Here is a 24603-nt window from a genome sequence, read left to right as displayed (position 1 = left end):
GATACTTTCACGAAGGTTATAATGTTCAGTTTTTGTTAAAACTGTGTTAAAGAGATGTTTAAATTTGGCTGTCGAATTGTGTTGCATTCTAGAGAGAGAAAAACAGTGTTTCTGTTGTGTAACTATTTTGTAAGAATATAAACGCCTGCCAGTTCAATGGCCCCACAAACCTCTAAAATTACCAATTTCAACAACAAACCAAACATTTTAATTTTCATGAAGGTAGCATTTATTGCAGGAGTGTTGCTATCGTCTATGTCTATGTCTATGCCTGTCTCTATTTTTGCTATATTTTGTGGGAGACATTGGTTGAACACATATGTTTCTTTTTACATATACCTTAAATATATATTAGTATCAAAGAAATGACAATATATATTTTGTATTCACAGTTTATCGGGTACTATTTCATGAATTTGTACAGTGAATCTCACTGTACTGCGAAATTCATGGTACTCACATATACAAAGAAATAAAAATACAAAGAAATACAAACAAAAATACAAATAAATGACAAAAATTTTGTATTCACAGCTTATCAGGTACTATTTCATAAACATGTACAGTGAATGTGACTGTATTGCAATTTAAGGGTAGTTCACAAATACTTGGAAAAAAAGGGCTTGAATCAGAATCTTTTCAAAACATGTATAATCATCTTTCACAAAGTAGCCCACAGTGGACATTATATGAAATGTTCTTGTATTAGAAGGATCGTTTTTATTTCATTAACATATAGCGCATTCTGCTCTAAATGCAGCTACAGACAGGTATTATCACTAAATTTTTTAATCAGCTGTCACAGGTCTTGGACTGACACAATGGGGTGACCTGAGGTGGTCTACCTGTGGTAACCTGATCAACTGAAAACAGTGGCACAGCTATATCACTTCGTATTGGCCTCAGCTTGGTAGACTGGGAAGGAGGGTTACATTTGAGAGGGATACTTTCAACTGCCTGGGGATCCCGGAGAGAAACACCCTTAGCCAAAACCATTGTGTCCAGCCTCAGAGACCTAGAAAACGCCCTCCCTTCCTGTCTATGTCTAGAGGGAGATAATTTCTTCAGAAAGACATCCGGCTCATTTCTCTTCTGAAACTTTGCTTGCTGATCCTTGGAGTTGGTCAGTGGTGTCAGTGCGGTTACTGTCCGCTCAGTTTGCTGCTTGTTATATTTTGCTTCTAGATTGGATAGGCCACTTGGTTTCTTGGGATTGGGTTTTGCATAGTTATTATCCACAATCTCATACTGAGGAGAGATGCAGTGTCGAGGCAGGCATGACTTATCAAGCTTTGGTATGCGTTGGTAGTCCTTCGGCTGATATAATGGTCTAGTCATATGATTACGAACAGAATATACCCTGTTTTTACCCTCTACCTCCACATCCTTTTTTTCTGCTGAACAGGACAGGACCGGCAGTAATTTGCCTGGAACAGGCTTGGGAGGTAAATTAATCTGCTGCTTTTTCTTTCGATCAATTTTTGGTGGGGGACGAGGACTAATCACCTTACAATGCTTGTCACTGAAAGGGCTCCTGGGACTTGTTTCCTTTTCAGATTGCTTTGGAGAGCTGTTTGTTTGGGCCATAACATTACGCTGCTGGTTGACCCTTGGCTCTGTTGGTACCGGAACCTGAACAATGTCAGCCTCCTGTTAGAAATGGATATATAGAAATAGATATATACTGCAGATATGGATACAAACAACCCCTCACTTGAAATTTTTTACAGAAAACTTTCAGAAGAGACATATGAAGAGTACCTGCTGTGCAGCGGAGTGAGGTCGAGGGGTAGCACTGATGACAGGCACACATCCTTGAGCCCAGGCATCTGAGGCTGCTGGCATAGGCTCAGAGTCCTCAGTCCATGCTTCCTCCAGTCCTTCTCCTTCATCTGGGCACAGGATTTGTTGCTCTAGAATCTGTATGAGGTAGCTCTTGGCCCAAGATGCGGAGAAAGGTGCTAGCTTAAGGGCAAAGACAAGCAACAGGATGTTACATGTACATATGTAATATGTAACCACACATAATATATGCACACGTAACAATGATGGATGAAAGCAACATAAATAATTTTATCGGTCTCTCCACAAGTGGCCATCAATAAGATGAAGTTCACACTTCCGTGAAATCAAAATAAAAAACGTATAGACCTTTTCAATTTTACCTGTCTTTCAATGTACACCTTGAAACAGCCTTCCATGACCTTGCTCAACAGTTCATCCATGATCTCCCCCACTATCTCATCTGCTTCCTCCCGGATCAACATCTGGGCCCAAGTTAAGCGACCAGGAATTATATCGTCCACTTCCATTTCCTGCACTGGAGGTGGGGTCACTTGGACAAACGACATACGTCTGAGCTTGTCAGCTTGGGACTTGGCTGCAGAGCGGGGCATCTTTGCTCAGAGGCTGGTGCGAAATATGAAACTCAAATAAGAGAAAAACACGTGAATGACATAATCAAACGATGTCTGTGATGATGAAGTTAATGATTTTTTAATGTTTAACAAAATAAAAAAACAAAAAACATAATTTAACAAGAAAAATATTAGTCCCTGCCAGTTTGCATATTCATGTGAATTGTCATCTAGTAAACATTAGCAAACTCATGTGGTTGTGATCAAACTTGACACTATTTTCATTTCATGGGAGATAGATATGTAAAACTATAATGCCCACAATGTGTGAGGTGGAAAGATCCTCTGTATTAATCATCATATGGCAACAAGAATCCATGAGATCATGCGTACAGCGTAAAAAGATAATTCAGTGTGGTGTTCCAAGAGGCAGTCATACGTGCATCATTTGACTTTGGGTAATTATGCACAGCTTTAATGGCTACACATATCACCAGTCGGCCGAAACTCTGCCCCATATAAATTACCTTTTACGAATAATCGCTGTTATAACTTTAGGAGCTGAAGTCGAGCCTAAAAATCTTACCTCTACTAGGTTCCCTCTGCTTGTGTCCTTTGTCTACGGTTGCTGAGCAACCGAGCACGCAAAGGTGACGTAGTACGTAGAGGTGGTGTTGTCTCTATGGCTGCCGAGGACGCGGAGGTAATCCTGTTGCTAACGAGAGCTAGAAAAGTGCTTCGTTTACGTTAACCTCGTATGTAACGATCGACCACGACAGCGCCAGTGGAGCAAGAGCCCGTTGTTATGTAATCTGAAACAAAAGCATGTGCAATTTGTCACACAAAAGTAACGGTGTCCTCTTACGCTGCGTTATTGCAGTTAACGCTAATACATCTAAAGTTAGCTTGCTGCTAATCTGAAGTATTTAGCGTATTTAGCGTTGCCGTATCATATGCTTTCATTTAAATTGCATATCCCACCTAAGCAGACTAACTGTGATGACCATTACTTTCTTCTCGTAGACAAATACCGGATCACCCACTGCCATTTCGACTACAAGCTGCGCTGTTAGGATAAGACTGCTCGATGTATCACAAAGAAAAGAGCATCCAGATCAAAAACAGCGCGTCGGCGCTGTACAACAACCTCGGCGTCCTGCGCATCGCCCCGCGGCGCCTCACCTATTTCACGGTGGTCCACGCCAACGTGGTCAACATGGTCAGCGCGTCCTGGGACGGCCTCAACTACTCCCACCGTCAGCTGCAGTCCAAGGAGCCCAATGTCGCCACGAGCACATCGCTCATCATGCAGGTCGGACCGCGGTGCAACTTCAGCAGTTTGCCCTCAACGTCCCCCGCTAGCGAAGTTACACAGTGAGAACAGGTGGAGCGGGATATTAGTGTGGTCCTTGAGGTGCTCGGAACCGGTCTCCCCTCAAGACCCAAAAAGTTAAATGTCGTATTCTTTATAGATGTACGTGCAGACAATGCATTGGGACAGTGGGGCATTTTTATTTTGTTGGCTCAGTTTTCCAGCAAACATGAAGCAATGACTATGAAGTTAAGGGCTGACTGACTCTTTCTTAATTTGAAGGTCTACGTTATTCATATCAGATGACAAACAGTGTAGAAGTTGTAGCCCCATTTATACACAGTCCCTCAATTTTTGGGAGGCAGAAGGTAATTGGCCAATTAACCAATATTTAGATAAACTGTTAAACAGTGTAAAGAATTTATTTTAATTTAAAGTCAGTGAGTGGCTAAATTTTGTGACACATTGACATCTACAGACGCTTCTCTTTTTTTGGTGATGCTCTGCCAGGGGGAGACTAGCTATGAAAACGTTTTGGCTGCCTCTTTGGTATGTTTAGGATCACTGTGCGGCTAGACTGGCAAATACACACTACACTGTTCTCTCTCTTTAATTTCCAATTCAACGTGCTGGAATACAGGGCCAAAACAATAAGAAAAACCGCCTTAAAACAGTTAAGAAAGTTTATAAAAAAATTGTGAACTACATTCTTTAATAGGTGGCTGGCAAATATACAGGGAGAATTTTAACATTGTTTTATTTTGTTTTGCTATGGCACATTGCAAATACAGGTCATATGGCTGTATCATAAGAATAAAGAAATGTCCTGTGTTTTCTTGTAACAGGCTGCATTTTGCGGTCTGCCCTCTCGTGATCTGCTGGTGGTGACCTCTCAGAAAGGCATCCAGGTGAGTTTTTTTGTGTGTCTGCTTTTTTCTTCGGTCAGTGATTGTCGTCACCTTTGGAGGAGGCACTGCTGCTTGTGTACTTGGCTGGTACGTGGCTGTAGTTGTATGTTATGACGGTGCTGAGGTCCAGGCTGTAGTGTGTCGTTGAGAATTTTTAAAATGTGAACCTAAACAAAGATATTAATGTATATGTTTTTGCAGCCTTTTACTTTAATATAAATCCATTGTTTTAGATGTATGAATCGGATGGCTCCATCATGGTGTACTGGCATGCACTGGATACTCCAGAAACACCTACAGGTGAACTTACATATAAACTGTGGATTTGCTTCACATGTAGGCACTTGAAGACTGACCTATCTCATTATTTGCATGGAAACTGTGATATAATAGTAATATATTTTGTTGTTCATAGAAATATGTCAGTGCAGTTGATCTGTTGATCTGCTCATGACACAAATGGAATTAAGAACATCAGGGGGAGGACCAGGTTATTATAATAGAATTAAATATTATCAGGCTTCTACACCTACATTATTATATCTACGCAAACACAAATGGCAGTGAAGACACTATACGCGTGAACAATATTTTTCTGCATTTGTCAGGTTTAGTCATACTTTTATACACATGCTCAAATATATATATATATATACACACATAGTTGCACAATCACATATTTTTGTGTGAGAGAAAAGTATTAATCCAGAATTTTATAACTAATCTAGGGAACTCACAGAATTTATTTGTGTCCCAGCTCAGGCCGTGTTTGCTCGAGGGATATCAGCAGTGTGGGATAATTATATATGTGTGGGTAAGTACTAAGTGAAATATATTTCATTTAGTTACATATATTGAAAATACAGGACAAAACTCTACTTGTCTCTGACTCTTTCTCTAGGTATTTCATCTGGTGCAATTCTCGTATTTGACGTTCCCAGTAAAGGCAGTAATATAACCCTGTCTGAGGTCCTGGAAGAGCACAAGGAGTCGATCACTGACATGGCCTCTGAGTGCTCTGGCAGCCAGGTACAGCACGTGTGCTTGTTCAGCGTGTACACTGTCTGCGGTCTGTCTATCTGAACCTTTGTTGATACAGAATAGCTCTAATTTTTCCATGAATGGCAGACTACCCTAAATAAATTACCACTTTATATAATACTTCTAGGAAGTACAACCCTTCCATGAATTACATAATCCCTTCCACTTTTTTTCTGTCTCCCTGTCCTCAGGAGTGCATAGCAGATCTGGTTAGTGCAGATGATGGGGGCAACTTGTGTGTGTGGAAGTCTGGGGAGGAATTTCAGCTGCTTAACAAGATCCCTGGCTTTGAGTAAGAAGTTGATTGTATAACAATTTAGTCATTTTTGGTGTACAATGTAAAATTGAGCTAAAATAAAGTGCAATGACAGCCCGTTAATAGTAACCTAATGTGAAACTCAATCCAACCTTAAATTCCTCTTCTACTCTTAATTTCCCCTCCATCTCTCTCCCATCTCCATACATTGTTGTACTTAATGTACTTAATTTATGTTCCTTCCCAACATCCTTTGTGTCCTCCTCATTTCCCCTCCTCGCTGTAATCTAATGTCCTTTATCTTTCCCTTTATTTCCTGATGGCAATGATTCTCCATCCTCCTCACTGCGCTCAGTATCAGCTGCTCGTCTGTCAAGTTGTGGAAAGGTACAGTGGTGGCAGGTTATGGCACAGGCCAGATCCGTCTCTATGAGGCAGTGACAGGAATTCTGCATGCTGAGGTCAACGCTCATGCTCGCTGGATATACTCACTAGACATTGCTCCTTTTTCTGGACTGGTGAGTCGCATAAATCAAATGAAGAGAAGTAAATGAGAGTTTATTGTGTTGACATGTATTATTCGAAGGGGCAAACACAACTAACAACAATGACTCATAGATTTTCTATTCAGATATGACAATAAGTTCAATCATTAAGTTAATTTAGCTCTCAAGCATGTTCAGGTGGTTGTCAGTGAATTTTTTGGGTATATCTAACACAACTGGATTTTCTAAAGTGACCGTCTGCTTGTGTGCTTTAGCTTCTGTCTGCTGCTGAGGACTCCCTAGTCAGGGTGTGGCATCTGACTGTGACTCCAGAGACAAACAGTGTGGAGGTAACTGGTCTTAAGAGGGAACACAAAGTTTGTTTTGTTACGGATTCCAGGATCCATGCACGATTGATGACGGTTTCCCCCTGGTTTAACTTATATCAGATCATTTCTCTCTTACTCTCAGTGAGAGCCTGACTTTTTTTTTTCCTCATTTCCTCTTAGGTTGCCCATTTGCACAATGAGTGTGTGACAGACACACAAATCTGTGGCGCGAAGTTCTGTGACGGTGATGGTTACGCCTTTGCAGTGACAGGTTATGACCTGAGTGAGATTATCCGCTACACACAGTTGTAGGACGTCGCCTTCATCAAGGCTAAGCGTAGGAATGTGAATTTGGGTTGCAATTCTGCAAGAACAAGGGTATTTCACGTGACTTTTTCTGGGAGAAGCGTTGTTACGTTAGAAGGACATTAGCATATATCAAAATAATGCAAAAGTAAAGTGTTAAAGTTTATATAAATATTTTAAGCCCAAATGTTTACATGTATGTGAATGTAGCTTTAAAAAATAATAAAACATTCTGTTATTACATCTGAGGAATTGATTGTTTCAAACAATTGTACTTGTAAACATTTTTATAAAGAAAGCTGCTTTGTTTTAATTTTTCACTTCACAAATGGACCACTAGATGGAGCTGTGGGTTAATTATTTTTGAGCAGGACAGTGACAGTGTAGTGGAAGCAGAGTTCACTAGAATGCAGGGCGGAGCTGCCTAAAAGGTTGTGGACTGAAGACAGATTATTCAAGAAACTCCAGTTTATGATTGGATACTGTGCGCAGGCCACAGGATGCAGGTCACCCATGTCAGCATGGACACATGGCAGACGGAGGTCGGAAACATTTTCCTTTCATTGTATTGGCTAATACCATATGTGGCCTCCTGTGCATCATATCTTCCTGCCATGTCCACAGTCTAATGTGACCGACTTCAATGTACAGTTAGATTTTCACTTTTATGTATTTATTTTTTATCATAATGTCTTTTCCAGTCCAAGACATCTAGATTTATGGAGGAAGTGTGTTTTTTTTCCAACTGTATCTATGATGTCTCTGATGTATTCGCTCACCTCGTGTTGTGGTTAAGCCTTATTTTTTATAGTTAACAGGCCCTTAAATTTAGTGAAATAGAGTGCTTTAGTGTAGTAACAGTAGAAAGAGAAGGTCTCAATGTCTCCTTGAAAATGACATGAAGAACTAGAAAGGCCTTTGCTGAAAACAAATGCCACCTAAATTACTACCATTAACCAATTTTTCAGAATTATTGGGAAAAACCGGTGTAAGACAAAACATCATAAAGTACAACAGAGAGACCGTTTTCTAGGATCTGTTGACACGAGCTGAAAATGCCTTTACTGTAAACAAATCTTTCCAAATCAGCCATATTGTCAAAAACTCTGGTCTTGTTTATCACAGGTCACATTAATTTTTTTTAGTGCACATCAGGCAACTAGGTATCATTTTAATCCAATCAATATAAGAATCAGGTCAGCTAGGAGTTTTGTGCTGCTGTTCAGTCTAGGGCTAAGGGTATATTAAATCCCCAAGTTCTAGTCTTTTCTGGTTTGCAGTCAACACTGGTCACATAACATCAACTGACGAGAGTGTTTTGAACCCACACACACGGCAGGTTATGTAACATAAATTTGGTAGGTGCCGACTTACAGTCATGTTAATGCTGATGGCCGGGCCAAATGTAGAGCACAAACATGCGCTGCACCGACATTAAAACACACACAGTCTTTATGGGATCAATAATTTTCTGCATGTCATGTTGTGTCATACCTCCCAGTTGCCTGGGGTGGAGTGCCATCTACACTGGCTGGAGAGGGACAGTGGAGGGCTAAGTTGTCAATATGAGATCCCAAATGACACAGTCACTAAGATTACATAACTATCTGGAACGGTATGGATGGAGGGAAAGGTTGGTCAAAAGCGATACATGAAATAAGCAAAGCTGAATAAAAGAGTTTGTTAAAGAAAGGGCTGAGGGTAGAAAAGGGGAATATTACATCACTTTTCACAGAAAAACCTACAAAAAAAATCAGCAATCATTTACTGAACTCAGTCAATAGTGGTACTCTGGTCCTATACACAGCCCCAGGGCCACTGTGTACTTTTGCAATACTTGTCAATAGTCGGCTCTTATGTGTTACACACAGCTGAGCACACAATGTTTGGGAGATCAGACCTCAGCATCAACTGCTCTCAGATATGAATGTGAATTTATGTGAACTGGCTATGCATGTGTGTCAGCAATAATGGTATTAGTGCAGCATTTTCCTACTCATATTCCCCTGTAGACACTTTGAAATCTTTTATTAATAAGAGTGACAAGACAAAAATAGTTTCTGCAAGACCTTCAGTGAAAGGCCCCAAGTAGTCCGATGTGTCAATTCAATAAAATCACAGAGGAACTCTGACGTTAATAAGAATTAGACTTATCCCTTCAGAGAATCTGTCATTAATTTATCCAGCTGTGGAACTATTAAGGGCTGAGTCAAAGTCTCACATTCCTATAAAAAAAAAGTGAATAACCAACAAGACTAGTTTGTTCAGTGCACAATCCAAACTGTACATAGGTATCGACCAAGGCCAGATTGTCACATACCATGCCACAATACAAGTTCAGCCATCAGTGCCCCTTATAACCTTAATTGTTCTGTAATTGTTAACTGTATCTCTACGTGTGTTTATGTTGAGTACCATAGCGTAAATATCTTTTAGGCTGTTTGTTTGTGTCTTTCTTCATTATTCTGGTGGACAAAGAGCAATTTATCCCAAGCCCACCCAGCCTTGTGGCAGGCCTGTGTCGCTAAGCCTGCTGGGACAGAGCCTCACCATGGGGGATGAAGAGCCTAAAGCCCCTCCAGCCTGCTGCCACAGACAGGCCAGCAACCAGGAAACCAGCGTCCACAGACATGCTGTATAAACAGATCTTCCATTTTAAACACACTGAAATGAGAAGGAGAGGGGTACTACAAACAGACAGACCTGACAAAGTGCCACTGTTGACAGATGCGCAGACAAATATGGCATTAAGGCAGACAAACACAGAGGTGCAGAAAGGAACTAGGTCAAAAACAAAAACATTTGCAAAAGATCAGCAAAAAGCATTTGTATTTTTTGCATTGTGTAGTGTTTTTTACATGCATGCATACGTGGTTGGGTGTTGAATTTTAGTATTTGTTTAGCACTGACCGACATGTTTTTGTAGCATTGAGAAGCTGTGATTGTATCGTTAAAGCACCAAAGGCTGGCACTGAATGCTTGGTGAAATTCTTAGTCTTGCTTACTTAATCTGTATGAGATATTTTCTGATTTAAACCAGCAATAAGGACAATTTTTTGGCCACCTGGGAGCAAGAAACAAGTTGTGAACACAACACTGACATATCATCACCTGTTAAGTTGATATGGCGAACTTGTTAGCAAACAGTTGCTTATTTACACATCCAGCAGTTATCGGGGCAACTTTAGAATTCATTTGGAGTCATGTTTATGGTCACTTGGCGTCTTTAAGTTCTGTTTTTGGTTCCTACCAACTCCTGAAGGAAATATGTGGCTCTTTAGCTGCCAAATGCTCCACTATGTTTGGTGCTGAGCAGGCAGTATACAATGGCTTTTTAGAGCTTTTTCACTGAGAACAGCTGCCTGCCAAGTCGAGGGCCAAATAGCTGACAAGCTCTGTAAACTGAGGGGAGCTGCACATTCAGGTGATAATTCTCTGTAGGTTCACCACTTCAAGTCGCCCCTTTCACATTGTACAATTGTTTTCACATTGGATATTGTTTTTATAAAAATATTGATTATAGTGTCTTCAAATCATGCTGATTGTAGACCTTTCTTAATCAGGACTAAGGATCTGTTATGACTGTTTTGTGAAGACACCAGTAAACATTGATTTTGGAAATTTGGTTTATTTTGTTTATTTTAAAAGAAAAAAAAAAAAGCCTGTTTATATCCATTCAAATAAGGTTTTGATATTTGAAATGAAACTTACACAGAGTTTGGGCACTGATATTGAAAAAAGTCCAAGCCTATACAATGATGAATGTATTAATATAAGGAAATTTTCACCACAGAAAGCTACTGGTCCTGTACTGTAATTTTTAAGCTTGTAATATTTATGGCAGATAATGATGGTTATATTAAATTATTTATTTAAAATGGAATTTAATTATTTTATGCAACTGACGAGATATTTAGCTTATATGCAGTAATACTCAATGACAGCAGGAGGAATAGGTCAAATAGAAATGAGAAAGGGTGTGATGGACCTTACATAGTACCCCAATCAGGGTCACACAACTCAACACTCCAAAGGGGGAGAGTGTGTAAATAGCTGTGATTGTGACAAATGGAATATGGAGGGACTGGAGTGACCTGACGACTTGGACGGCTCAACTAGTCTGCAAACATGCACCAGTGACAAAAAACCCCCCCCAAAAAAACGGATAGTGGTGTAGTATGGATCTGTTTTATTGCTATAAAACCGGATTATAGTCAAGACAAGCCAAGTGACCCACGCCCACAGCCACAGCTTCTGGGAATCATTAGGCTGTACCATGGAAAGCCACACCCACTCATATCATGCCAGGACAATCTACCCTTCTTGCCTATGTGGGCCTCTGATTTGGGGGAAATGTCTCAACATACAGTAAAACATACAAAGACTGACTCACTGTAAAACCACATCTCCCCCACAAACCATGGCTCATGTGAAGACAAGTGGAGGCTCCATGGATGAAAGAAATGTTGAAATTATTCAGAATGAAAAGGCTTTTGAAAGTCTCGTTAAAAGATTCGACATTCGTTCATTTTAAATTTTAGGTTTAAGTATGTTAATACTATGCTTGGTGATATTTCACTTGATCTTAACACACACACTATGCAGTAAAATTCAAGAACTGCAGAGTTGTCTTATGTCCTGATTTTTCGAAACGGATTAGAGATTTATGGCTTGGTGGTCTATTAAAAAAAAACCAAACAATCAGAAATAGTTAAATCAGGCTTTTTCTGTAGAGAAATACACTAAACTTCTTTAGGTCATGTGTTTAAGATAAACAACTTTGTTGTTCACTCAGTAAGATTCTGTGTATCAGAGTCCCAGTTACACAGAGACATGTCGGGTCACATACTTGACCTTTGTTCTATAAACAAATATTGAGGCCCATAACAGACTAAATTACAGTGAAACACAAAAATGTGTGACCCCACTCCTCAGTAGTGGCCCTGCCTTGCCACCCACTTCCAAGCGTGCGTGATTGACCTTACATAGTACCCCAATCAGGGTCACACAACTCAACACTCCAAAGGGAGAGAGTGCCTTGTGAGCCAGGTGTGGAAGCATAGCACCGCGGTCTCTATTCCCAGGCACATATTGGAGATGGGGATGCATTGCTGCTGTCAGGCAAGGTTGGGCGGGGCAGCTTTGAATCAAAAGAAGTCAGCTTTTACTCGAGGAATAAAAATCTTATCTGATATTTTGCCATTTAAGTTGTTTAAAAACAGGAAGTGAATACAGGGTCAAGTGGACACTTACCATTTGGTTTAGTCCATTATACAACAGCAATTTGTGAGTCTGTCCCGTCGACATACACACACACACACACACACACACACACACACACACACACACACACACACACACACACACACACACACACTTACACAAACACATGCACACACAAACAAACGACTAGCATATCCCCAGCAACGTCATTTAGAGGGCATGGGTAGGCAATGGGACTTAAGTGCATTAGATTAGAGTAAAATAAACATGATCAGACCCTGCCATCTGCACTGGGATGGCATGGTTGCCTAGCACTGGGTGCTGTTTGGATTGTCTGACGTTGATATGCTGACGTTGGAGTGTGTGTTAGTGTGTGTGTGTTTGTTTTTATGTCTATGTGTCTATGTGGCCATATGTGCAGATGGCACTATTCAAATGATGACGGATTCATTTTCCAGCCAATCTTCCAAATAAAGTCAGTTTTGTCTCACATTTGAATCAGTGTGTCTGTGTGTGCTTGTGTGTTTGTTTGTGCACACTTTTAATCTGTATGTGTTTTGTTTAGATTTAGTTTTCTCCTAGCCTTTCAGTGAAGGAGATTTTATCATCATGAAATAATACATTTGATCGTGAGACAAAACTAGATTGGTATGCTTTGTATTGTGCATTCGCAAAGACATTAGACATCTGCATCATGAACCTCATCAAAATGTGGTTGCTTTTAATTCACAACTGCTCTTTTTCTCACACATAAACACCCCTCTCATTACCTCTAGTGTGTGGGTGAGAGAGTTATTGAGTCTCAAAATAGAGTCAGAGCAATAATAACAGCAATATCCTGGCAACCCTTATCATTGTGCTCAGGCAGTGAGGTTGCTAATGGGGTTAATATGAAAGAGATGAATGGGCGTCTTCAGGGCACAACCTGAATTCAGAATACATAAACATTTCCATCACACACCGGGTTATGTGTGTTCTTTGTTTCTCTGCATGTGTACATAGGTGTGTGTGTGTGTGTGTGTGTGTGTGTGTGTGTGTGTGTGTGTGTGTGTGTGTGTCTTTGTGTGTGTATGTCAGAAAGAGAACGACAGAGAGAAAGGCAGGCTTTATAAGTGGACCAATTTGGCATTCACCTCAGTGCACACACACCATTCCTAATTGGGAGCTATGGAGAAAGCCCAGGCAAACTAACACTGCAGAGACATCATACAGAGGTTATCTAGGGCACCACTGAAAACAGATATGAAACATATTGTCATTTAAATCATTTCCGTTTCAAGAGGCACCGTGCTCAGCAGCCAAGAAACAAAAGAGTGTATTCAGCATTTTTAAATATCTGTGGTAAATGAAAGTTGTGCATGGTGACTTTATATCAGTATTTCTTTCCAATGGCTACTTTTAATATTAAACAAAAAATTAAAGAGGTTGGTTTTTAATGTAACCCTAAAAGTATAACCATAAAGAGGGCAGTTTCATATAGCACCAGCCGTGTTTCAGCAGTGTTTTCAGTTGATCTCTGTTGAGCATTTGCTGTGTGATTGTGTACAGGTGTGTTAGTGGTGATGGCAGGTAGTTGGATTGGAGTTCATTAATCAAGGCAGCTTTTGCCCTGACAAGTTGAGCAAAGCTCAGTCTATGAACGTACAGTGCAAGGATGAGGCATTTTCGTGAAACAAATTGGCCTACTTCAAATGTCAAGTTGATTCTTCAGAGACAGTGTGACGTTTGTCATCATGTCAGGGAAGCTCTGTTTCAAGTGCTTTGCTTTTCATTCATCATTGTTCAAGTAACCTTTCCCTGTCAGGGGTATGGTAACTCACCACGCTCACTCATTTCCAGCAATGCCCTGCCACACGTTCACACCTGGCAGTATCCCACCATTGTGTGGTCTTCTACTATTTAACATGGGGCAACTACTTCGCACTTTCTCCACAATCCAGAACTCATTTGTCTTTCAGTTTCTCAGGTTCTCTGACACTTCAATTTTAGTTTTAACATCCTGGATTTATAACTATAATCTACAGTTCTGTTGTGCTGTACTTAAACATATTGGTTAAGAACTTTATCATCAGTTACTTTAGTTTAGAGTAATTATATGTTTTAGGTTGAATCCAAGAATATACATAGCATTCATTAGGTAAGATAACACGCACGGTTCTCAAAAGCTTACACATGCATGTTTCACATCAGAAAAGCTGAGTTGGAGAGGTCCCCTACTGACCCTTTTTACCTAGCTCATTCCCCAGCTGTTCTGTCACTCAACATTAATGAGCATGCACCAAAAATACACACAAATTAAATATGTGCCCACATATACGCACCCACATACTCTCAACCTAACACAGAGGATGACCCATAGAAATAGTATTCGAGTGGTTTAAACTTTAACTGACTGAATCGCTCCCCTGAAAACTGTGCGTCCTAGTATCATATGTCAGTACACACATATGGTGTAAGAGAGAGAAAGGCCAGAAAAGAAACAAAGTGAGAGTCTTGCCTCTGATTCATATTGTTATACTGAACTTTTGTGCAATGCCTCATCTGCCAGTTACAGTAAATAACTCTACTGTTAGAGTTATTTAGTAACTCAGCTCTTCTGACAATAACAATGCTTGTAATGCCAGATCACTCAGAGGTTAGGATGGAGATGTTACAACATTTTTGCAAGTTATAAAATCTACTCACAATGCTTTGGAAGAATAGGACAAGGTGGGGGAAGAGGAGGAGGATTATCACTGTTTTCATATAAAACAGCCAAACTCTGAAAGAAGGGTACCTGCAGTGTGTCACACATACTCTCGGGAGATTAAAAACTCAAACGTCACAACAGTGGGCAGAGGATGCAGCTGGTGAGTAAATCCCGATTTTTAGTTCTGTTTTGCTAACTTAGTACCTGTCCCCTCCACCCATCTGGCCTCCAGCCGGTCCACTAGGACACAGTAAATGATATTTGATTATGCACAAAGTGGTAAATAGAGCAGAAGTACAAACACTGCAACCTGCTCATTTATCCCGAGAAAGCTGTCGGACCTCCGTGAAAAACAAAGTGACCCACATACCCCTCCATTATGGCCAGTCACTCCCACACTGCATGCCTGTGTGGATGGAGAGAGAAAAAAAAGAGAGAAAAGTTTGGCTATGAGACAGTCAGAAGAGAAGAGAGACGTGACAGGACACATGTACTTAGAAGACCTTGAGAAGCTCCTGCTTTGGCCATCGACTCACCCTTAAGGCAACCATTACGGAAACACACAAATTTATACAAAATCAAAAGGAGGCTTGAAGGCCAAGACCTTGCATAAATACACATACACGTGTGTTCCTGTATTTTTCATTAGAGCATTGAGAACAACAATGACAAAGACTTTAACAGCTCATAAAGCCCTCTGGATGAGACTCAAACTTCCAGTTCCCTGCTGATTGTCATAAGTCACGTAGGCAAGAGACAGAGAAACAAATAGAGAGAAAGAAAGAGTAGGAGAGAGATGGGGGAGGAAAGACAGGAAGAAATACAGAGAGAGAAAGAGAGTTTATCTGGAAAACACAACCCATGGATGTAAGGGCAGAGGTAGCTGTGCTCGTCCTTGTTTCCATGGCGACCTGAATGTGCTGTCGGTGCAGTGACGCCAGTCGGGAGCATTGCGCTGCGGCCGTGCTGACATGATCCACACGTGCCAATGCCCAGCTGACAGCACTGAGCATACGCCAGTGTGTATTCATAGCACCTAAGTGATGCCCGAGAGGGACACAGGCAGGCTGGAGTGTGGGCCAAGGAGGCCAGACACCCAAAACCGGGTGGGTGCTGGCCTAGGACCGGATGGCACCCTTTGATGGAGGTGGATGGATGCATGGAGAGACTGAGGGATTAACTCATGGTGAGGGTTATGTCATCCTCTCTCTGATCTCTGTCCACTGTGACACCTGGCGCCTCAGTCATCACCGAGAATTACACAAATCCCTGATTTTTTGAGGTCTTTAAACATATGCACACACACAAAGTGTGTATATATATGCATGGACAGCATACCCACAAATAGGAAAAGTAGTCTACACCAACCTGATGGGGCCATGGGATCATGATGGGTCAAATTGCATTTGTTTTAAGCACGTTGGTTCAGGGTTCAAGTTCAGCTCTATTTGGCTGTAACAGCCAGGCGAGCTGCAAAAATGTAGCAAATAAAAATAAAGAAAATACTGTATATACATGCCACATATGATCATGGTACAGAAAGCATATACCATAATAACATATAACAGAAACAAACTCAACCCAAAAAATGCATAGCACCAATCTCGGAGGTACTTCAGCAGGCAAGGAAGGTATTGTAGAGTTTTTGGAGGGTTTCTTTCCAAACTGTAAAACAGCCTGGAAGATCAGATTAGTAATATGTAGGACTCCGGCGAGCCACCACTTCCTTGCTCAGCAGAATCCTGGGGTGAGAGATGGTTGAGCTCTCTCTGTCTCTGACTCACTTTCATTACACAGACAGTCTTAATTTTAGTCATACTTCCTGTTTCGTTCTGGGATGTTTAGTTGGAAAACCTTAAGATATAATGTCTGTCTTCTACTTTTTCTGGTCTTTTTTCTTCAAAATCACATTTTAATAGAATTAAATTAAATGTTACTTACATTTTACTTTGTGTCAATATAAATATTAAAATTTGCAGTGCAAGTTACATTTTAATGTCCCTCCTCACACCTAAGCGGACCGTTACTGTGCAAATAAAAGTAGAACACCAATAAGATGGCAAAAACTTTTGCTACAGTCACTCAAAATTTAACAGTAAGTATCTGTTGATATCCCCTGGAATCTCTTTTTACTGACATGCACAAGTATTTTAAATAATATTGTAAAGACATGAGATTTAAAACTTCTTGAGACAGTTCATATTTGTGATATTTGATATAATAAATATAATCTCCTAACTACCTAAACCTGAGTCTGACACTGCGCCTCATATCAATTGGAAAATTCCTGAAATAATTATTTACAAATCAATAACTCTGCCACAAAATCAAGCTGCAATAATCTGTCTGTGCGTGGCTGCGTATGATGCCAATTTACCTTCACACCACACTGCCCAGACTGTGGTACGGTTGGCAAGAGGGCTGGAAACACCAAGTCAGTGACTCCTTTGTGAGCGATTGTTCAAGCTCAATTGGTACTTCTGTAACACTGCTTTGTCTGAGAGATCAGGCAGAAGAATGGCAGAGGCTCTGAGGCAAAGAGAGGCCCATTGTGGTCAGTCAGCGTCCAAAGTTAGATGTCATTGTGGTCATTCGATGGCTGGTGTCAAAGGCCATTGTGGCTCCTGAAATGCCACATCGGAGGTACAGACTTGCTGAGTGAAATCGATCTGAGCGGGACAAAGATCACCTATTATTTGTGTGTGTAGTGAGTTGTGTATTGTTTGTTTATGTGCGTGTGCAAATGTAATGCGTAATGCAATATATAGGCCAACTGTGTTTGTTTGTAGAAATTTAGCTGATGCAGGCCTTTCACACCCCTGGGATCAGCAGTTTGCCCCCTCAGGAGAAAGACTGACAGAGAGAGAGGGGCGAACCATGTGGACGCCCCCATTATGCCCCTATTGTGCCCATGTGGCTGCATCAATAGTGCTATAGCCGAGGCCACTGGCAATGGAAAAGTGCTGTACAAGACACTTTGAGATAAAGGTTCAGCACATCGGTGTATGTCATGAAGGAGGGAGGGAACAATGAGCGTAACAAAAGCAGAGAAATGAACACACAGAGTCATACGACCTTCAGTGTATCATACTGTATGTCAGCAGAACTCAGGGAACACTTTGTGTAGAATAGAAATGAGGCATAGTTTTTAGCATTCGCGGTAGTGGTTCATCCCAGCGGTATCCATGTCGTGGCTACAGCATGATGTTCCATCACCCAACTGTACTGGTGTGTGTGCATCTGTGTGTGTGGGTCCCAGGCTTACTGGCAACAGCCTGAGGACGGTTGCCTGGGACCTACATGCACGCTGAGATAGGAGCAAGCCTGGGCAGGTTGCTCTGTTCCCTTCACAGGACGCTGCCTGTTTCAGATGCTTGGCTGAGCAGGACCCTCAGAGAATGTTCGACAGACAGGGGACCTCTCGCGGCCCCTCAGTTGCCTGACATTTATGCTTTTGCCAAGTTCAAAATGCATATACAGAGGACGGCATTTTTCTACAAATGCTGATGAATGCTGAGGCTGAAACGCTTCACTGACAGCTCTTATAATCGAGTTGGCACTGAAGACTGAATTAGACTGCTGTTTTTTTTTCCCTTGTTGTGCCTTTTTGTACATTAACATCCTGCCCCTGCTTGTTTCTATGTAGAAGTTTAATACTTTGTAATTAGATTTGATCTCCATAACTGAGTTAGCAAGAGTCAGCAAAATCCTGAAGATGTCAACAGCTTCAAAGTTTCTTCATACAAGCGGTCTGGCTATTGTCAATAGATGGGAATCCATGCAGATGGACCCAAAGGAATCCATGGTGTGTTCCCAAATTATTAATCATGACAGAAAGTTTAGTCTGAGCCGCTTAAGATACAGTTAAGATCAGCACTACGGTTGTTCAGTGAAGCTGGACTGTGATTGGACGGTTGGTGGTTCAGCTATGTGGACTGACTGGAAAAATTCGCTGGAGAGAGAGGTAATAGTACAGCTCCGTGTGGTCCCATTTCTGCTATCATGAGGCCAGTGAGTAACTTTTTCCAAAGGAGATGCTGTGCTTTTACAGGGCATCTCCCGGGCATCAGTGTTGAATGTGTTTGGCCAATTAAGTTTATAAAAGTTCGATATATTAACATTGACGAGACTGAGCACAAGCTGAGCAATCAGACTGTCTGAATAGCACAGACAGGACACACATACTGCGCCTGATTAATTAATAGTTTCTTCTTAAAGCCAACGTACACTACAGTGTCTGTACTGAACAATGGCTGTAGGCAGCATTCTTCCTGTGGGTGGCGACCTACTGTACTGCACAGTAGTGTTTTATTAGACTGGATCCTGCACCCGGGCAGTTTCAAATTGAACTGGGCGGGTGGTTCTAAAGAGGAAAACAAAGGTGTAAAAATTCTTTCAGCTACATGCACACTGTAAACTGACGAATGTTACACAACCTCGCACAAGCCGGCAGGTTCAGCAGGTGGACGTGATGAAGTGAGCAGTGTGACTGGCCTGTATTCAAGCTATAGAGCTGGTAAACACCAGCCCTTCTGAAGTGCTGTTGAGCAAGACTGATCATCCTCCAGCAAATTTACCCATTATATTAGCCCATTGTAAATATATGTTATGTTATCACAGTATGTGAATTGGCACATTGTGTTGTGGATAAGGCAGCAACTAACAGTTATTTTATTCATGACTAATCCGAAGATTATTTTCTAAATTGAGTTTACATAAAGTGATGTTTTAGTCCATAAAACGTCAGAAAATTGTTAAAAAATGGCTATCGCAGTTTCCCAAAGCCTGAGGGGATGTCTTCAAATTTCTTCAAATGCTTTGTCCAGCCAACAGTCCAAAAGCCAAAGACATTTAGTCTACCAGCACACAAGACTAAGAAGAACGAAGATTCACGTTTGAGAAAGTTGGAGCAGCGAATTTTGGCATTTTTTGCTTCAAAAAGTTACAGCTTTAACGATTAACAGCTTATCAAAAAAATTTCCATCGAACTACATAGTCTCAGCTCTAATAATGTGTATGTGAAACCTCCGCAGGTTGCCCAACACGACGCAGTTTCCTTTGTTGACTTGTACTTTACATTACCGCGTGCAGTATAGCCCATAGGCTAGAGGCTATACTGTATGGGACAGTTTTCATCCTTTGCCAACATTACAGCAAACATGTCATGCAGCCCTCAAGCCTCAACAATAAATGCCCTGTTTAGAAGATAAGACACAACAATATGAGACACGAGTCCCTAAAAGAACATCATAGCCATGTCATCAGTCCCTACAGGAATATAATGGATATTTGGATATGGATATGGATGTTTTACTACGTCCTCGCCGTGCGCACTGTCCTGTCTGGAGACCCTCTCTCTCTCTCTCTCTCCCTCTCTCTACTTTATGAATGGATGGGTGTGGCACTGGCGACTCGCAATGAGGCTGTCGTCACTGTGCTCCGTGATAGGCGCTGGCGTGCTGTCGGTGAAGGCTGGTCTGCACTGAAACATAACCGGGCTCTGCCACCGCTTGGGAGGGACAACCAGAGGAGGAAAGGGGAGGAGAGGAGAGACCGAGACAGAGACCGAGACAGAGACCGCGGCGTCAGCTCACTCCGCAGCGAGGACTAAACTTCTGGCGAGAAAATTTGGCGAGACAGGAGTCTTGGACGAAAACAAGGGTGCGGAAAACGGTGCGCAAAGGGACTTTTTAGCTGTCTTGTTATTATCATTTTTTTTTCATTATTACTACTATTATAACTACATGGGGAGTAAATCAAATAAATAGAAATCATCAGAGGTGAGATTATGAGATCAGAGAGATGTGATGAGGATGAAATGCACGCGAGCTGATTGAAATTCGTGGAAAAATCCCTCGTGCGTCTGCGATGTAAAGTCTGTATCGAATCATTATTTTTAAAAAAGACTCATCCAGCTCTGACGGGCAGCACTGCTGTGTTTTAAAAAAAACAAAAAACAAAAACCCCACACACACAAAAAAAAAAAAAAAAAAAAAAAAAACCCAGATAGACAAAAGAAAGTCGAGGCAAGGGTCCCCTCCTCCATGTGCTTCCCCCTCGAAGGTATGACAGAGAAACAACAAAGGGACGTGGAAAAAACTCGCATCAGGACCACAGCCGGACAACAGCCCAGACAGATCCCAGACCACAATAGCGGGGGCAAGAACGTGTCTGCAGGTTTTGCAATATGCAGCAGCCCTCATGTAATTACATTCCTCCTGGCATCTCTCGGCTCCAACAGTCGGAAGTGTTTTTCCCCCTGTCAGTTCTGGCATAGAAACGGAGTCGATCATTTCAGGACGTTCAGCTCCAGGCTGAAACGGAGCGAGTGTCAAGACCTTTGAGTTACGATTAGATGTTGCCATCCGGAGGAATGCTCGTTAGTCATCGCATGTGTTTGTGCCTTGCAGTTTAATGGGGAGAGGCCAGAGGCGAGCGCTGCCCGGAATAAAGTGAAGGGAAAAGAGCGGTGGAGAGGTGCGAACTGAGAGTGGACGCCGGGGGGGGGGGGGGGCAAGAGACCTGAACTGAGTCCAGAGGTGCATGTCAAGGTAGGAGCCACGGGAATCAAGACACATTCTCTGGGTTTTAACTTGTGCTTTAAACTGTCTACAATGCGGACCACACGTGGGTAGACAGGAAAGCTTGGGCTTGCATAACGGTTGAGTTCGTTTGGGTTTTTTTTGTTTTGTTTTTTTTTCTCTCCACAGTTCTGCTGAGCTCGAAAAGCCTGGCCTTTAACTCCTGCCCCCGAAGGATTGGTCAAGCTTTTCGGGAGACATCAGCCTAGGCGTATTAAGGCATCTTACAGTAGGCGCGTTGGATTGTCATTTGCCTGACGACTAAATACGCAAGACGTTGTGAAGTTTGCGTGAATAAAACGCAACTTATGTATTTATGTTTAATGCTAAGACCGGGGTAAAACACTTGAGTTTATCTCACAAACGTGGGTGTGTCACTTTAAGTCAACCCAAGACCAAATCTGCACAACATTGATAAATGTCATGTGGCTTCTCCCCTACAGGGGCAGTTATTAATTTGTGGCAAGTCAGCTTTTATCGTCTGTTATGCTTTCGCTCGCTTTTCTCTTTAAAGTATTAAACTATTGAGCAAAAAACAGCTTATTGACAAAACGAAATGCAATAGAAATGGCTTTTTACCAAAAAAATCCTTAAGGCGATTGAAATTCAATAATCTATATCATTCTATATCAATATTCTATACAGTATGTAGTCAATATTATAGTGGTTCTTCTAGAACAATGACGGCAAAATAGTGTATTTCCCTGTGGGAATATTTTAGAAAAAGGCTGGATTAGATATCTTTCCTTGGCTATGTCGGCTGTACACTACTTAGATCGGGTTCTCTTTGATGATACAGTAATCAAAACAGTAAGTCAGTCTGTGCTATGCAAAAGTCTAGTTTGCTTCACTTGCTTAAATACAGAATCAGATAACTCCAGCACCTGCTGGATCAGCGAGTCCAGCTTGAAGGCATAGCTCGGGAATGGAGTGGCTCAGTGTCTGCAGAGCCAAACAGTGGCTTCTGCAGTTACTGTATGTGCTGAAAAACACACAAGGGCCAAAACAAGCCTGGGTGCAAAGTTGGTATCTCTGATAACAGCCAAAACACCATCCAGTTATCAAGCACACCAACAATGCCCACAAGAGTCAAATGTTTCCTGATTTTTTCTTTGCTCCCTTTTCTTTATTTTCCTTCCCCTGTGAGCAGAGAGCAGATGGTGGGTGTGGGGGGATGGTCTGATGCAGCTGACATCAGTTCCTCCAGTCTGTCCCACTCCTCTGTGTTTTTGTATCAGCTGTGGAATTTGAACCATTCTTCCTTTGTGGTGAGGCTCGTCCCTCTGTCTGCCCCTGCTCAGAGGAGTAGGTTGTCTCCAGGGGAGGCTGGGAGTGTGTGTGTGTGTGTGTGGGTAACTGAGGCTTTACAGTATGGTTGCACACCAAACATTCCTGGCTGCTGGAAGGCCAACTGGTGGGCCAAGTCCACACAGCTGGGAGTCATATAAGAAGCCCTGTCTTTGTGTGAGTTGAGCAACATTACACAAACACACACACACACACACACACACACACACACACACACACACACACACACACACACACACACACACACACACACACACACACACACCCACACACACACTGGTGGCTGTTAGATGTGTGCATGGGCAGAATAGTTTTGTATTTGTTTGTATGCAAGGATGGAGAGTTGTAATTATCAATTGCACACACACATATCCTTGGACGCCAACACAGACTTTCACACATAGGAAAGAAAAAAAAACAACTAACAGATACTCACAGTCATCGTACAACAGTGTCTTCTTCTCTTACCAGCACCACATGATGTTTGTCCTCTTGAGTAAGTTTTGGAGAGAGTGAAAATGAAAGAGAGAGAGATAGAGAGAGAAGCAAGTGATTGTGCTGGTGATGGCAACTGTACAGTTTGTTTCTCTCTTACTGGCTGCCTCTTTGGTTGTTTTTTAAACAGGGTGTCAGTGGCAAAGAAAGTGTATGCAAGAGCAGAAAGCAGAGCAGGACAGCAAGGGGACAGTTAAGGAGGATTGGCCTTGTGAGAAGAGAAGAGAAAAGAAGGCAATTTACTGAAAATGAATAAGAGAGAAACAGAGTGGAGAGTGGAAAGAAGGGAGGAAAAAGGGGTGCAGATCCTGAGAAAGAGGGACAACAAGGGGAAAGTAGAGTAGAGCAGGCTCAAGGAATGAGAAAGAGAGATTGAGAAAGAGAGCAAGTGAGAGGGAGAGTACGTCAGGCGCTGGATTGCATATGACTGTAAACAAGATAAATCAGAAAGTAAAAAAAGGTGCTTGAACCCTCTTTCAGCTCAAATCTTTGCCCGCTCCCTCTTCTAAGTTTGAACCGAAAAGATGGCAAAGAAAGGATTTAAACAGAAGAAATTAAAATAGAGAGTTAACCCTCCATACAGTCTGTTCAGGGGTAAAGAAAATGCTTTGTCTAGCTCTCATACCAAAAAAAACCCTTAAATCTCTTAGAACCAATTCGACATGTAAAACCCATTTGAACATCTAGCTTAACTTCCTCTAATGTGGTAATCCGCTGCACTGTGTCACTAGCACTCCCACTCTCTCTGTTTTGACTGTATTTGTGAGTGAGTGAGTGTCATTAGCTTTATAGGCTTCTGCAGCTGGTCTGAATTACAGTGAGCAAACAAATGTCAGTATTGGTCTGGTCCACTAAACAATTAAAACAATATTACTATAAAATCAAACACAAATGCCTGCAACTATTTTTTTTCTGCATAGTCCTGATACACTGCATGTCTGTGTCACATGATGTCATTCATGTGTGTGTGATGTGTGTGCGTGTGTGCGCGTGCGCGCGTGTGTGTGTGTGTGTGGTGATAGACTTTGATAAGAAGGTGTGTGGCCAGTGAGGACAGGACAGGGCAAGGCTGGACCAAGAGGGCGAGAGGAGATAAAAGAGCCAGTTCATTTCAGGCAGGGTGTCCTCGTCCGGTTGTGGCCGCTCAGACAGCTCCGAGCTGGGCTGACGCCAGGGTCCGACAGGGGGTTGTGTTCAGAGCTCCAGGATGGCTTCACTGATAGGGAGTTGTATTACACAACCTGACTGTTGACAGAACATTTGGAATGAGTTCTGGGTCAAAGGTTTTACACAGCAAGACTTGTTTCATGTTT

At 41.8% G+C, this 24603-nt stretch overlaps 3 protein-coding genes across 8 annotated transcripts in view; 2 read left to right on the top strand and 1 right to left on the bottom strand.

Moving 5' to 3' along the window:
• Positions 1 to 138: 138 nt before the first annotated feature.
• LOC120804670 (uncharacterized protein C2orf81 homolog) lies at positions 139 to 3651 on the bottom strand. Of its 3 annotated transcripts, none has more exons than XM_040154177.1 (5): positions 3540 to 3651; positions 2944 to 3169; positions 2166 to 2427; positions 1762 to 1965; positions 139 to 1650 (listed from the first exon to the last, which is right to left on the bottom strand). In XM_040154177.1, exons 3-5 carry the CDS (start codon positions 2394 to 2396, stop codon positions 793 to 795), a joined length of 1293 nt encoding a protein of 430 aa, XP_040010111.1. In that variant the 5' UTR covers positions 2397 to 2427; positions 2944 to 3169; positions 3540 to 3651; the 3' UTR covers positions 139 to 792. The 3 variants fall into 3 exon arrangements, with proteins under 3 accessions (XP_040010111.1, XP_040010113.1, XP_040010112.1); XM_040154179.1 differs by lacking the exon at positions 3540 to 3651 and adding an exon at positions 3339 to 3398; XM_040154178.1 differs by lacking the exon at positions 3540 to 3651 and having other exon boundaries at positions 2944 to 3314.
• On the top strand, positions 2958 to 7189 carry wdr54 (WD repeat domain 54). Its single transcript, XM_040154180.1, has 10 exons — positions 2958 to 3060; positions 3381 to 3669; positions 4515 to 4577; positions 4811 to 4877; positions 5335 to 5391; positions 5479 to 5606; positions 5810 to 5910; positions 6230 to 6392; positions 6635 to 6709; positions 6869 to 7189. The coding sequence occupies exons 2-10, from the start codon at positions 3445 to 3447 to the stop codon at positions 6998 to 7000; spliced, it is 1011 nt and encodes a 336-aa protein (XP_040010114.1). The 5' UTR covers positions 2958 to 3060; positions 3381 to 3444; the 3' UTR covers positions 7001 to 7189.
• A 13221-nt stretch (positions 7190 to 20410) lies between these two features.
• The window catches only part of rhobtb4 (Rho related BTB domain containing 4), a 44413-nt gene continuing 40220 nt past the window's right edge, over positions 20411 to 24603 (top strand). The window contains exon 1 of one of the 4 annotated variants that reach the window (XM_040154489.1): positions 20411 to 20567. Coding sequence is in view for 1 of the 4 variants with exons in the window: in XM_040154485.1 (XP_040010419.1) it covers positions 21450 to 21457 (8 nt within the window). In the remaining 3 variants the exon portion in view is untranslated. Of the gene's footprint in view, positions 20580 to 21430; positions 21458 to 24603 lie in introns of those variants that run through there. The other 3 variants (XM_040154486.1, XM_040154487.1, XM_040154485.1) reach the window with 3 other exon arrangements.

The sequence above is a fragment of the Xiphias gladius genome, chromosome 19 (genome assembly GCF_016859285.1).
Source record: "Xiphias gladius isolate SHS-SW01 ecotype Sanya breed wild chromosome 19, ASM1685928v1, whole genome shotgun sequence".
NCBI lineage: Eukaryota > Metazoa > Chordata > Actinopteri > Istiophoriformes > Xiphiidae > Xiphias > Xiphias gladius.
The sequence above is the reverse complement of the archived record's forward strand: the minus strand, read 5'-3'. Positions and strand labels throughout refer to the sequence as shown.

Bases quoted from the DNA above. Each gene is read 5' to 3' on its own strand.
- LOC120804670 (XM_040154177.1), bottom strand. From the start codon at position 2,396: ATGCCCCGCTCTGCAGCCAAGTCCCAAGCTGACAAGCTCAGACGTATG. The intron at 1,966-2,165 runs GTAAAATTGAAA...TTTGCCCTTAAG, and splicing joins AGGTGTACATTGAAAGACAG to CTAGCACCTTTCTCCGCATC. The intron at 1,651-1,761 runs GTACTCTTCATA...CATTTCTAACAG, and splicing joins CTCACTCCGCTGCACAGCAG to GAGGCTGACATTGTTCAGGT.
- wdr54 (XM_040154180.1), top strand. From the start codon at position 3,445: ATGTATCACAAAGAAAAGAGCATCCAGATCAAAAACAGCGCGTCGGCG. The intron at 4,578-4,810 runs GTGAGTTTTTTT...CCATTGTTTTAG, and splicing joins CCTCTCAGAAAGGCATCCAG to ATGTATGAATCGGATGGCTC. The intron at 5,911-6,229 runs GTAAGAAGTTGA...CACTGCGCTCAG, and splicing joins AACAAGATCCCTGGCTTTGA to TATCAGCTGCTCGTCTGTCA.